Source organism: Chaetodon auriga, chromosome 4 (genome assembly GCF_051107435.1).
Source record: "Chaetodon auriga isolate fChaAug3 chromosome 4, fChaAug3.hap1, whole genome shotgun sequence".
NCBI lineage: Eukaryota > Metazoa > Chordata > Actinopteri > Chaetodontiformes > Chaetodontidae > Chaetodon > Chaetodon auriga.
Genome location: NC_135077.1, coordinates 907501 through 922079, shown reverse-complemented (window position 1 = coordinate 922079; position 14579 = coordinate 907501). Strand labels below are relative to the sequence as shown.

General features: G+C 44.9%; 2 protein-coding genes across 5 annotated transcripts in view; both read right to left on the bottom strand.

Annotated features, from left to right (window-relative positions):
• Positions 1 to 1589: 1589 nt before the first annotated feature.
• Positions 1590 to 4555, bottom strand: LOC143318974 (uncharacterized). Of its 2 annotated transcripts, XR_013077052.1 has the most exons (3): positions 4485 to 4555; positions 2609 to 2823; positions 1590 to 2032 (listed from the first exon to the last, which is right to left on the bottom strand). XR_013077052.1 is itself a non-coding variant. In XM_076727518.1 (2 exons), the coding sequence occupies exon 2, from the start codon at positions 2020 to 2022 to the stop codon at positions 1861 to 1863; it is 162 nt and encodes a 53-aa protein (XP_076583633.1). In that variant the 5' UTR covers positions 2023 to 2032; positions 2609 to 2747; the 3' UTR covers positions 1716 to 1860. The 2 variants fall into 2 exon arrangements, 1 of the variants encoding a protein (XP_076583633.1); XM_076727518.1 differs by lacking the exon at positions 4485 to 4555 and having other exon boundaries at positions 1716 to 2032; positions 2609 to 2747.
• Positions 4556 to 11349: 6794 nt separating this feature from the next.
• The window catches only part of slc22a7a (solute carrier family 22 member 7a), a 12038-nt gene continuing 8808 nt past the window's right edge, over positions 11350 to 14579 (bottom strand). For 2 of the 3 annotated variants that reach the window (XM_076729410.1, XM_076729411.1), the window contains 7 exons: positions 13986 to 14154; positions 13788 to 13905; positions 13184 to 13293; positions 12879 to 13093; positions 12676 to 12784; positions 12030 to 12236; positions 11350 to 11649 (listed from right to left, as the gene is read on the bottom strand). In XM_076729410.1, the coding sequence (XP_076585525.1) occupies positions 11559 to 11649; positions 12030 to 12236; positions 12676 to 12784; positions 12879 to 13093; positions 13184 to 13293; positions 13788 to 13905; positions 13986 to 14154 (1019 nt within the window). In that variant the 3' untranslated portion in view covers positions 11350 to 11558. Of the gene's footprint in view, positions 11650 to 12029; positions 12302 to 12675; positions 12785 to 12878; positions 13094 to 13183; positions 13294 to 13787; positions 13906 to 13985; positions 14155 to 14579 lie in introns of all 3 variants that reach the window. The other variant, XR_013077115.1, reaches the window with a different exon arrangement.

Below are 14579 nucleotides of genomic sequence, written 5' to 3'. Positions count from 1 at the left end.
AACAGTCCACGCCTGGTTCTGAGTCCTGACTTGAAGCTGCTGGCAGTGTCTGAATGTCCTCGACCTTTGACCTCCTGCAGCCTGCAGCAGACACACACCAGCGCCGCGGATGATTGATGTGCACATGTTCGTTATCTAACTCCAGCACGATCAGCGCTGACGCTCCAGAGAGCGAGCAGGCGGCCAACAACAGCAGCCAGCGAGTCCGAGGAGATCCTGTGAAATCCGAGCTGGATGTGTCTGATGTGGTCTGAGACGGCCCGGGTGGTTCTGGACCAGAGGACGCCGAGATCAAAGCTGAAGGCTCGGCTCAGCCAAATTAAAATGAAAATAATGACCACCATTTCCTCACTTCACTGTCGTAGCTTTGAGACGTCTGTCTCTCAGATTTCTGTCCAGCTGCTGCTGGTGGTCTTTGTGCAGAGACTGACGTCTCACTGTCTCTCTGTCTGTCCGTGGATGGACAAAATAACAGGAACACTTAAAGTGTTGAGAAAATGCAAAATCAAACCTTCTCATAGATCTGAATCAGCGTCTCATGTGGATCACATTATGTTCATAAATGCACCCAGAACAACAGGAGGAGGACAGGAAACAGGAAATACATCACACACGTGGCGAACACTCACACACGGAGGGCAGTGAGCTGCTGGTCAGCGTCCGCCAGCAGGCGAGACGATGATCAATGACTCTCTGGACCTCCAAATGAAAATGAGAAATTGATTTCTGATTCAGCGAAAACCACCAAACACAATCTGCGGAGTAATTATGGAAGTTATTGATTCTGAAAAGAAGCCGAGAAAAGAAGAAAGTTTAAACTTCTTCAGCTGCGAGTCTTTCAGTCCACCGCAACGCTCCAGAGTCCGTCCACTCATGGTCCTCATATGCATATATATGTGTGTGTGTGTGTGGGTGCACTGTGCACATACTGTCTGTTAGCAAATAACAGTCAGTAACAGAATGAACTGAGACTCAGCAGGCTGCAGGTTCACATATCTGAGCGGTTCTTCAGCACACATGCAGCCTCACTTCCTGTCACCTGACCTGCACACAACAAACCAACAGGCTGAATTTGGTGGGAGGCTCTCGAGGTGGACAAACATTTTCCATTCTTCTGTCAGGAGCTACAGCCTCGTCGTTTCAGCACTTTCCCTCAGCAGCTTCCATTTGACGGCTTCGTTTCCTCACTCTGAACGCACCGTGAAGACAGAGAAACGGTGCGTTCAGGGGCTCTCGCTTATGTAAAACCTTTAAAACCAGAGTCTGTGGAAACATTCCAAAGGTGGCGAAAGCTTCGACCTCTGAACACTTTCCTTCGTCACGGTTCTGTTTGAAGTTCAAAGAGAAAACAGACGCTCGCACCTAAAGGGTCACATGCATCATCATCACTTAAGCCAGTAAGAATCAGACATCAAACAAAACAGGAAAAATACGGTTCTGTAGTGTTTGAAGAAATCTGGAATTTGAAAAACACATTTTAGTTTTTTTAAACTGAGTTTATATAAAACGCTTTGGTCACTTCCTGTCAGCTGGTAAACACATAAAAGACCATTTGTGACGCTGATGTTTGTTTGTAGTTTCATGAGAACTTAACTGATACTTCTGATCATTTTATTGGTCTATTGATTGATTTACAGCAACTTACAACTCAATCTTCAACCAACCATCAAATCAAATGACAGGATTAAAAAACAGAAAGTGTCAAACGCAGCAGCTGTTTCACTGCAGCGACATCAGTCAGAGTCTGTCTCACATCGCGTGGACGCAGTGGATCACCGACGCTGATCACAGTCGTGGATCACCGACGCTGATCACGGCCCTCCTCTGTGTCAGAGGTCGGCGGTGATCTGTCAGTCTGGGTCAGTCCAGTCTTTCTTCTGCAGGCTTCTGCTTGAGTGCAGCCTCAGAGCGAACAGAGCTCTTCATCGCTCTCTGCATCAGCCAGGTGACCAGGTGGATGGTGACGAACGCCCCGCCGGCCGCCCACAGCCAGTTCCTCCTGAGCCAGCTCTGAGGCTTCATCCCGCCTCGTCTGCAGGAGGAAGAAGACACAAAAACATTACTTATTTACAAGAACTGAGCAACAGCTCAAGAGACGGACATCTTACAGTCTGGACAAATGAAACCAAACTGCAAGCGCTCTGACATCACCTTCATTAATCCCCTTTCTTTTCCTCCTTCGTTTGAGGCTGAAACATGTTGCTGTCAGTCACAAACATCACATTCAACGACAGTATGTTACTTTTTCCCCTTTTTTATTGTATTTTATTTCTTTTTAATTTTAATGATTAGAAAGTCTAGTTTCTGTGCTGATGAGCTACTGACAGCAGAGCTTCTGTGAGGAAATGTTTGTTTGTATCATCACCAACATTCAAAGTTAACACAGTTTTAACGTGTTGTGTCAAAGCTGCATTGACCTCTGTTTGGTGGACACTGCTCAGGTTTGTCTCCGTGCACTCAGTAAGTGTTCTTGGAGCAGCATCTAGTGGACGTAAGAGGAACTGCACCACAGCACAGACTGACATTCAGCCATGGTGGTTGTTTAACTGAGGACAGGACACTAGCAGCAGGAGCAGCAGGAGCAGCAGGAGCGATCACAGTTTCATACCTCGTTCTGGGTTACTTGCTCTTGGGAGCAGAAGGAGGTGAAACGTAGTCGACGATGGCGGGCTGAGGAATGTACTCCTCTCTGGATCTGTTCAGCAGCGTGTTTGACTTCAGGTTGTACCAGCCCCAGTGGATCAGCCCCAGACTCGTACCCATCACAATCAAGACCCGGTAGTTCTTCCAGAGGTCCCGCAGGCCCATGACTGACAGGCAGAGCTGAGGAACACAAGTGAGGATGAAGGTCAGCGGCCTCGAATGACACTGATGACACACGCTGAAATCAACGTCACAACATTTTACTAACATACACACATTCTAAACTGATGAACACACCTACATGAAAAAGACCCAAAAATACAGAAACATGATGAAATATAAGTGATGATTTTTAGTTTTTTGACTTTGTTCTCATTTTCCGTCCATGAAAGTGTCCAAACGAGATGACGGACACGTTGGTTTTAGAGCTAAAACGACTCGTTAATTACTCAGAACAGGAAATCTGGTTCCTGATTCTCCAAAGTCTGTTTTCCAGTTTTTTGACTGTTGGACCGATGAGACGAGCCATGTCCAAATGTGTGAAGAGGAGAACTTTTTTCAGACAGGTGTGTCCATTATTTTGTCCACCCCATTTTTACCACCGAGGGCTACACAACAGAACCCCCCCTCCCTCCCGTATAACACAATACAACTGAACAGCAACTCAAACTCCATCCTCCAAAATGATCCTTCAGTTGAATCTAAACCAGTTTAAACACAAACTGAACATTATAACCTTCATGGAGGAGGATTTACTGCGGGACCAGAGTGTGTTAAGGGGTCGACAGACGGGGACTCCCAACTGAGTTCGCTCACGGACGCGTAGCCCCAGGTGGTTTAGACGATCTATCCCGCCGGATTATATTTCACGTATTATCATATATATACACTGTCCCCTTACTGCTGTGCATCTTGTAGCCTTATTTTCTAACCGTTTCATAATTACTTTACCATAATTTCTAGCTGTTTCATAAATGCACAGTTAATGTTGTGCACTTATAGGCTGTTTTAATGCTGGGTACTTCGCATTGTATTTGGGAATACTTTTAGATGTATCTTTGCCCATCCCTGATTACTAGGCCTACAACAACAACAACAACTACTACTACTACTACAACTACTACCACAGATACTGAACGAAGGATACAGTACATCGTACTACCAAACCAGAGGCATGGCGAACTCAAGAGTATCTGTGATGTGACGTTAACTGACCGGAAACGGAAAGAGGATTTATCCACCACTTGTTAAAACGTAACGACAAAGTCAATTCATAGGCTAATGGTCATACTGTAGGTGTATTTGAAACAATATGTCACTAATTATATGTCAAATACACTTGTACGTAACAAAAAACTAACATAAAAAAGATAACTAGCTCCGTTATATGTCGGTGGGCTCGATAGTCTGGCTAGCGGGAGAGTGCCGACCGGGGATAGTCCCGCGTTGGGGTCGACAATCAGGGAATCGTGTTAAGGTTAGCTAGCTGTGCCTAATAAACTGGACACTGGGGGTAAACTTACAACATAAAGCAGCAAAAGCGTTTGAGAACTAGCTTATTAAATCCTGTTTGCTGTCATTTCATGACGCTTCAACATAACGATCAACTTGTTCATAACAAACGGAGTGAAATTGAGCAATCATGTTGAACTACAGTTAAGCTGACATGCTAACAGTTCTGTCAGCTAGCTAAGCTAGCAGTGACATGAGGCTAGCAGACTGTTAGCCGTCAGCTCAGGCTCGTGGATTATCTGTTTACACAGCGAAACATCAGAAATCAACCTTTACCAATAATTAAAATCACAAAGTAGCCTGTGAAGATAAAACTGAACGGCGCTCACCTTCAGAAATCAGCTGTTTCTCCTGCGCCGACCATGATTTCCAGATCCGGAACTTTGGCGTCTGATCAGCTGCCTGAACAGTTTATCAGCAGCGTTCAAGGTGAAAGATTAGACCACGTGTTCACAAAGTATGCTACAAAATATGAAGCATTTTTATTAGTATATATTCTTTAGCATACACGAATTTTAGAAAAGATTAATTTGAATAAAACTTCGAATGCGTCGGTGGTTTTATAACGTTTTTCAGTCAGGCAACAATAGAGAGGGCCAAAAACGAGTCACGTGACTTTTCTTTTTGAGTGCTAGCGTTTGCCCTCAGTTTTGCCGTGAAGGCTGAGAGTCAATCTACATGAACATAAATCAAATTGGATTAAAGGCGGAGGGCTGTCACTACTGTACCTCCATGAAGCTCAGGGACTCGTGACAGTTGACATAAAAAAATAATAATCATTATAATTCCAAAATTTTTATTTTAGGATTATAATGGTCACAATCAAAGCAACAAATTTTTTTTCCGTTCAGTCACTTCTTAAACCAATTTTTTATTCAAAGGTCTTAACTCTTATCTTATTGGTACAATAATATTCATTATTCTTATTATTTTATTTTGTACTTTTGTCCTTTTGCTCTCTGTGCTGTAACTTTTGAATAGTTTTTATCATTGTCGACCACTTTTTAACTTTGTTTTTGAAAAGTTCTTTATGAATAAATAATAAAACGTATTATTGTCATTGTTCTTCTTCTTCTTCCTATTATCATTATTGCTATCCAGCAGATGTACACCACATGACTCCAAAGCAGCATCAGGTCAGATGTTTGCTGACATCAAATCAAAGGTCAGAATGGGACGCGTGATGAGAGCGTCAGGAAGTATTTCATCTTTAAATCCCTCTGATCCTCAGCTGACAGCATGTAATGAATGACACTCAGATGTTCTTCTGAACCACGCAGTCGTGTGATCATAATCTATGATGTATTGCTTCGTTTGGGGCAGTTTGACATTAACAGGATGTCTCTGTCATGTGATCGACCTGTGATAAAGGTTGTTGTGGATTCATCAATCAGTCAACAGTCAATATCTGATCAGTGCTGATTATTAAAGGCGGTCTGGCCTGTTGTTGCTGCAGTGCTGCCATCAGCCACCAGGAGGGGCTGTTTTCATCCAGTCTACAAGCTCAGATGTCCAGTTAGAACCAGACATCCAGAGTGACTGGATGACTGTGGTGGAAGAGGCAGCCAATCAAATCCTGTCCTTCAGTAACCATAGCAACAGCACAGCCTGGATTCAAATGTTTACTGACATTAAAGTTTCAGCAGGCGGCGGCAGAAAGTTACCGAGTACATTTCCTCAGTTTACCAACGTTTCACTGTTCAGGTCCAAACACTCGACTGAAGTACAGTTTTGAGGTAAAACTCGGCTCCATTTCAGACACAAATGATGAACTTTTTACTGAATATGTTCATGAAACAGAAGCTGTAGTTACAGATTAAGATTTTACATTAAAGACATGAGATAAATTCAGAAAATACAAAACAAAAAGTTACAGATTAAACCAGTGATGTCAACTGTCTCCTCATGTTTCATTTCAATAACTGATCAAATGATCAATACTTCAGGAGAAGACAGGTCTGTATATCAGAATTTCTTCTTTCCCATTAATCATGTGACGACCCCTCAGAGCGATCTGGTGACCCTTTGGAGGGGCCCCACCCCGAGGTTGGGCCCCCCCCGGCCTAAACTATCTAACTGTATATGGAGTATTTGAAAGCAGTAAAATGCTGCTCTGACGTTGACGCTTTGGACAGTTCAGAGTTAATAGTGAGACAGTCAGTCTTCTGTTTCTCTGCAGAGACTCGGGACAAAACGTCTTTTTATTGACCGAAAGTAACAGAAATCTATTCCATCAAAGACTGAAATCAAGCCGAGGTCCAGGTGAACCTGACAGACACGCTGAGCTTTGAGCTTCATACTTATGAACTCAAAGTTCACTTACTCGACTTCTGTCAGAGCTTTCGGTCACGCTTAGTGTCCACGTCGGTGATGGCGTCTGCCATCATCATGAAAGTGTTAATGAATACATTAAAACATAAATATAAAAACACATAAATGTTTTCATCCTGTTTTCTCTCATTAAAACTCTTATGTTCTGGCGTCTCTCACTGCTGATCTGTGGCCAATGATTGACAGGTGCAGGGACACTTATGGACACAGGTATGAAGAGAAAGACTCGTGTTGTCGGTGGGAAGCCGTCAGCTGCTGGTTCTGAACAAACACGTCAGATGTTTGGAGGTGGGAACGCCGGCGGCTGCCCGATAAGAAAAACACACCGACATCAAGGCTGCGCTGACACGAAGAAGCTTTTCACAGGAAGGCAGTTAATCAATGACGAAGGCGGGCGGCCGTCCGGCGGCCACTGACAGGAAACTCTGCTGCTCCATGGACGTCAGTCTCAGCATGTTGATGAGCTGAAGGACGTTCATAGCATCAGGTTGTGTTTTTCTCTGTCTGCTGAGCACATGTCAAAATAAAATAACGTCCACAGGACCAAGACCAAGTGCAGACGGTCCAGAACAGAACCAAACGGCGGGAATCGAGAGTCCGGGTTTTTAGGATGATTCTCCTATTTCTTTAGACTAAATAGGACTTTTCCTCTGGTGCCATCAGCAGGACAACAAGTTAATGTGTCCAATGACCAAATACCTGCAGAGCTAATGAATGTGTTTACTGTTAATTAGCGAATGTTAGCATGCTAACATGCTAAACTAAGATGGTGAACCATGGTAGCATTATTACACATCACAGCTGCTGGTCCTCAAAGCTCTTAACTGGCACAGTGAGGCTGCATTCAGTGGACCCTCCTGCTCTGCCACTGCATCCCATAATAAGCTCAGTCCATGAAGATGGTCACTCACTCAAACTGATGATGTGCTGAAGAACAGCATGAAACCATTCAGTGCTTTTCTCCACCTCGAAGGTGGAGCTGATGGAGATGATCTGAAATCATTAAAGATTAATGAGACGAATTATCTGCAGCTTGTGTTTGAACCTCGTTCATGGTGAGGAAAGCTGGTTAACGTGTGTGTGTGTGTGTGTGTGTGTGTGTGTGTGTGTGTGTGTGTGTGTGTGTGAGGCCATGTATTCCTGACATTATGGGGACATAAATCTGTTTATAGAGTCACATTGTGGTGACTCACCCTCCTTATGGGGACAGAATGAAGGTCTTCATGAGACAAATCATTAAAATTTATTGTGAAGACTTGGATTAAGGTGAGAGTCCAGGACATGAACGTCTCTGTAATGTCCCCGAAAGTGATGAAAACCTGTGTCTGTGTGCATGCATGCATATGTGTGTGTGTGTGTGTGTGTGTGTGTGTGTGTGTGTGTGTGCATCCGTGTGTGTGTGTGTGTGTGCATCAGTGTGTGTGTGTGTGTGTGTGTGTGTGTGTGTGTGCATCCGTGTGTGTGTGTGTGTGTGTGTGTGTGTGTGTGTGTGTGTGCATCAGTGTGTGTGTGTGTGTGTGTGTGTGTGTGTGTGTGTGTGTGTGTGTGTGCATCCGTGTATGTGTGTGTGTGTGTGTGTGTTGGGGTCAGCGTGGTGCTTCAGTACTGACTCTCACATCCCTCCTCAGCCTGTCAGCCTGCAGCAGTGTGTTTTGTCTCTGAGGTAAGAAAACTTTTATTTTGAAATCTGACGTTAGCTTTAACGTGTAGCTGTGAGCGTGACGACGGTCGGTCAGTGTGTTTGGTGTTTCCGAGCTGACCTGAGAGCAGCACATGGTCACAGAGTTTCAGTCTGTTTCTGTTTTTGATTGAACTGGATGAAACGTTTTAATCTCACCTTCTGCACGTCGAGCTGTGGACACACGGAGACGTTTCTTTGTCTGTCCATTGAAACCAGAACAGTCAGACGTGTCCAACGTGCTGCAGGTCGTAGATCTTTAATGTGTGAATGGGTGACTTTCTTCATGACTTTTCTGTTAAGAGAACTGATTCTTAAGTGTTTCTAATAGTATTTGACATTTTAATCAGTTATTAATTGAACAAAATATTGGATATGTCAAAGTGTCCCTCTAAAGTGTCCCTCTAAAGTGTCCCTCTAAAGCGTCCCCCTAAGGTATCCTGACACAAACTGTCATTGAGTCAGACAATGTTCATTCTCCGTCACAGACTTCATGTGTTTGTCAGGCTTCTTCAGGCTAAATGTTTCTTATAAAACATCTTATTCACACGTTGAGATGAAGCTTCTGATGTTTGAGCAGAAACGTCCCGATGAACAATGTCTCTGCAGCGCGGCGAGGGGTCGTCATGCCGACACATCGAGACGCTTTGAAGACGACAGCGAGCACTTTTAACTCGGTGACGCCGCCGAGGCTTTTGGAGTGCACCTCAGCAGAACCAAATCACATTGTCTTTATTTTTCTGTTTTCCATGCAGGGACAATAGAGCGGCCGAGGGGGTCCGTGTCCAGTGTCCGCCGTCGCCCACAGCTCTAATTGAAGCTTTGTCTGTCCACGTCTGTCCTCGTTAGAGCCCTCAGAGCCCGCAGGCCGGAACAAATCCAACATGTCATCTGCCCAGGTCTGCTGCAGCTGTGTGTCAGTGTGTGTTCAAGAGCGTCGAGGCTTGTAAAACAACAACCGCCCCAAACCTTCCCAGACTCAAAAACTGGACTTTTTGAGCTTTTACTGTTGGTCAGAATGTGTCTTTCAGATGTAAAATAACAAGTTCAAACAAGTTAAAATTAAAACTTGTTGAGCTTATTTCCCCCTCCTGCAGCCACAGAGTCAGTCTCTGACCTCCTCCTCTTCCTCCAGCCTTCAGTTCACCAGCGCCCTCTGCGGGCGAGTGAAACCAGACGCCTCCCTGACAACAAGACGAGGACCGGACCCCACATCGTCTTCATGGTAACGCGTGTGTGTGTACGCAAGTCCCGTAATGTAAATCATCAAAATTTAGGATGAAGACTGGGATAAGTGTGAGTCTCAGGAAATGAATGGAAGTCAATGGAAAGTCAAGAAAAGTGCTGGAAACGTGTGTGTGTGTGTGTGTGTGTGTGTGTGTGTGTGTGTGTGTGTGTAGTTGTGTGTGTGTGTTTCCAGCTCCTCAGATTGACTTGTTAATCTCTGCAGGCAACTGTGACGTCACACGTTTCCTCACAATCACCTGCAGAGGTGATCCAGTCGCTCTGATCAATAACACGTCCTGATCAATAACACGTCCTGATCAATAACACGTCCTGATCAATAACACTCTCTGATCAGTGATAGATGCACCGCTGGGTCATGAAGCCACATGAGGTGACTGCAGTGGTAGAATGTAACTAATGTATTTACTCAAGTACTTTGCTAAGTACTATTTTGAAATAGTTGTACTTGAGTATTTTCATTTTCTGTTACCTTAGATGTACTTGTACTACATTTCAGAGTGAAATATTCTACTTGTACTTACTGCAGAACACAAAATATAATCAAAAGATGAATTATGTATTGTTGTAGGGTGACTTTATTGATCCTGAGGGTGAATTCACGAGACACCGAGCAGAATATGAAGTCATAGTTGCAGTTGGCAGTAACTGTCCATATTTCCAGACATCGTGCTCTCAGTGAGATCAGTGACACAAAAAAGTGAACATTTGTCTCTTCACCTGTGATCAGCTGATGAAATCAGTATTGAAGGTAAAAGTCAGAGGACGTAGAAATCCACAGGAAGCAGCTGTGATCCAGTTTAATCTCAGCTGGCAACTGTGAGCTGTGAACGTCTCACAGAGCCGTCTGAGGTTCACCTGAACGCAGCGCCGTCACTTCCTTCCACAGGACCAGGATGGCCTCAAGGGGGCGCCGTGGAGGTAAATAATGAAACGAAAAACAATAAATCAGATGGTTTCAAAGCTCATTTCTTGGCTCCCTTCCTGTTTTCATCATGAAATTTGGACTTTATGTCTTTATATCTTCTTGTGTTTCATCGATGATAAAACTTAGTTCAGTCTGGGAAACGTTCTCATTTTTAAGCGACTCTTTTTAAGCGTGGAAGGTTTGACTTTCCCTGAGAGCTAAATCATGTGTCTCTGTGTGTGCAGGTGTGTTCATGTACAGGTGTGACTGCGTTTCCACCTGTGGAGTCAGACGGACGCACAGGTTTCCTCATGTTGATGATACTGCATCAGGAACTGATTGGAGAGCGATGAGAGGCCATCAGTTCCCGATGCACTGCCTTCAGCATTGAAAGACGCTCCACTTGATGAGGCAGAAATGGATCCATGTCGTTCAGGATGTTCAGGTGTATTCTTGTACTCGCGTACTTTATGTCCATACTAGCAGCAGTTTCATGTTTCCTGTGTCTTAATTTGATGGACAGCTATTTGATGGATCATTGTGAAATGTGATTTAGTGATCCTCTGACTTGTCATGTATCGCCTTCATCAGATCAGCCGGTCAAACAGTGTGTCTGTTGAACATCATACAGTGTCAATGTGAGCATGTTAGCATGCTGTCATTAGCATTTAACTCAAAACACCACGGTCTCACAGAGCCGTTAGCATGACTGCAGCCTGTTTGTGTTGGTATAGGATTTAGCTTTCGACATTAAACAGAGGAGCTGAGACGTTTTACCATCTGAAGCTTTTTGCTACAGATAATAAAGCTAAAGCTGCGTCACTTGAGAGGCAGCAGAGCTAACTGACACAAAGCTGTGATCAATGCTGTGTAAAGTAGTTTTGTCTGACTGTGTTCTTCCACATCCACACAGGAAATGTGCCACAAAGACATAACTAGAAGCTAAAAGAGGCTAAAAAGCACCACAGAGCTGCAGAGATGGAGACGAAGAATTTGCCTTCAGCGTCAGAGTTAGCAGAAACTGATCAGGAGTGAAGAAGACAAACACATAACACCTTTTATTTGTCTTAATTTGTAGATGTACAAAGTGTCAGGAGTCATGTTGTGTCGCCTTAAACTCAGTACCTTAGTGAGAACCAAAAAGCACCATCCACAGCCGATTCCCCACAGACTGCAGCAAGAATTCATTTTTTAGACCAATCAGGACCAACCAGGAAGAACTCCTCATCTGATGTCAGCTGATCAGTTCACCTGTGGCGCCGTTGTGTCCGTTGTGTCGAGTATTTTCTCCAGCTCCATCCTCGTATCTCCACGTGCATCACTTTGTCTGTGTCTGAACAGAAAGAAAGAAAAGGAGGAACACACTCGCGTTATCCTCGCTCACATGATTGTCACTGAGGATTCTGATTGGTTGGACAGTGTGGATCAACAGCGTGACTGGGTGTCGGCAGCAGGATGAATGTGTTTGAGTGCAGCTGTAAATGACTTCCCAGTCTCTCTGATCACATGATCACAGAGCGGTAGACCACTTTAATATTCCCACAAATTCAGTCCGCCCATGGCGACGCTGGTGTGATTAGAGACAGATGTGGTTAAATTGGGCAAAAAGGTGCGAACTGTCCGTCAGAGGACACTTCAGTTTCTTTCATGAAGGTCGGATCTGTGACTTGACAAAGATGAACCAGTAAAAACATGAAAAAAGAAACGGTCTACCTTCCCTCCTCGACATCCAAGATGTTCTCGGGCAGACGGACGTTGAGCGTCTCTGGGAGCATGAAGACGAAGCCGCCGCTGACGACCCCCATCCCGGCGAAGATCAGCGGCGGCAGCAGAAGCCAGACGTCCTCCAGCAGCATGACCATCGGAGCCAGGGAGCTCCCGATCCGACAGACACACGAGGTGTAGCCGATTCCACACTGCCTGCCGACCACACAACCAGGAGCTTCGTTATCAACCACCAGTGCAGATTTCCACAGAACAGACTCCTGCCGGAGGAGACGCTCCAGATCAACAAGCCTGAACAGTTTCTCATCCCACCATCAGGACAAACTTGCTGCTACATACTGATTTGTTCTGTCCAACGCTTTCAACACACACATTAATGCAGTACTGCCAGAATATAAAATGTATAGAGGACATTTTTCAAGTACTTCTATTTTTGATACTTGAAGTACATTTTTTTCAAGAGTAATTTTGAATGTAGTGTTTTTGTAGTCTGTCTTAACGGTTGTTATATAAATACTTGTTAAAAATCAGCTCAGATAAACTTATTTCTCAGCATTATCATAGAAACGAACTTCAGACACATCAGTCAGGGTCCTAATGGTCGACCCTCATGGTTTCAGGTTTGGGGTTTTACCTGACGACAGTGGGGAAGAGTTCAGCTGAGTAAAGGAACGCCGTGGTGAACGCCGCCTCTGAGAAACCCTTCGCCACCACAGAGATGCACGTTCGAAGCACAGAGTACTCTGAAACAGAAGCCGGTTGTTGAAGGTGTAAATCTGTGCAGATGTTGCAAAACACGCAATGAAACACGTATTCAGAGACAGGAAGTGATGTCACCTAAAGGTATGGCCGTGTTTATTCCAATCAGAGATCCCGTCATCATCAGAAAGCACGCCTGGCTGTTCCGGCGGCCGATCCAGTTCAGGACGAAGAAGGTCAGGATTTTGGCGGGGACTTCGATGGCGCCGTAGATGAACTGTGTGAGGTAGATACTGACGCCGAAACCTGAGATATTGAAGCTGATCCCGTAGTACAGGAAGGCAACAGCGAACCTGCAGAGACAGCAACACACTGGGTGAACACACACGGCAGCTTGGGGGACAACAGGGGCGCAGGTCAAAGGTCGACGGCTGATTCGGTACCAGAATAATCCGGAGCAGAGGGTGATCTTCCTCAGCTGTGGTGTTTTGACCAGATCCAGGTAAGAGTGGTTCTTCTCGGCCACCTCAGACACCGTCACCTTCCGCAGAACCTGAAACAAGCACATGACCAAACGCAGCACATCTAAAGGCCCGTTCATCACTTCATACACTTATTAATATGAAAGCTCTTTAAAGACTGTGCTGCTTCTCCAGGTGATTCCCAGGACTGAAATCCTCCGTGTTTACCTGCTGTCTTCATCAGTTCGGTTTAATATCCGTCTCCACAGCAGCTGAAAACACTCTCTGCTTTGAACACACATTTTGTTTTCTTTCACTAAATAATTCAGGACTTTCCAAACTAGCTGTTTTTCAAGCTTGTTTAAGTTCCTGTTGGTGAAACTCAACACTTCCTGCACAGATGTTTCGCATTAAAAGCCTTCCAGTGGCTCAGAGAACATCATCCCTCTCGTTCCTGGTAGGCTTTTGGTAGGAAGTGTTAATTGATCGGCAGCCTGAATGCTCTCTGCCAACATGGCAAAGATATGATTTCAGATTGAACTCATCAATAACTTTTATTGATACTGGATGAGTCATTCGGTTGTACCTCAGTGTCCAGCTTGGTTGCGTTCTTTCTGTTCATTTTAGAGCACCAAACCAGATACTTCTTGGCTTCCTCTACTCTGCCGTTGGCCAGCAGCCAGCGGGCCGACTCAGGCAGCCACCTGAACACAGACAGAGGAACCACGCTTAGATATTCACTGTCGGCACGGAGACGGGAAAGTCCTCCTGACATCCACCTTACCACCAGGCGACGATGGCGACGATGCAGGGCGCCGTCACCGCCAGCGTCAGGTGTCTCCAGTCTCGTATGCAGTAGGCCAGCAGGGCCAGGAGCATGTTCCCCACGCTCCACGACAAACTGATGATGGTACCAGAGAAGGTCCGGTGCTTCACGTCGGTCCACTCGATACCTGAGCAGCAGGTGAGCAAAGCGACTTCAGTGAATGCACAAAGAGACAACAAACAATCACATTGTACTCACTGCAGGAGAACATGTTTCAGGGAATCTGCAAATGAAAAACGTTCACGTATCAAATGAGAAAATGTTTGGAACTGAACTGACGGATATCAAATCGGTTTAGAGATGAACTCCTGACGATCACCCAGCTGACTCCAGAGTGTTTCTTTTAAGGATGTTTATGGAACGATGTGAATATAAAACAAATAACAAGGACAAGAACAATCCAGTGAGACTCTGAGATAAACAAAAAAAGACATTCATAAGGCCACAGAATGTTTTATTGATGGTGCAGCAGGTGGAGTCAGGACTATCTCTAGAAATGAGTCTTTGAAGCAGAGGAACAAATTTGTTTCTGTGACATTATTCCAACATTTA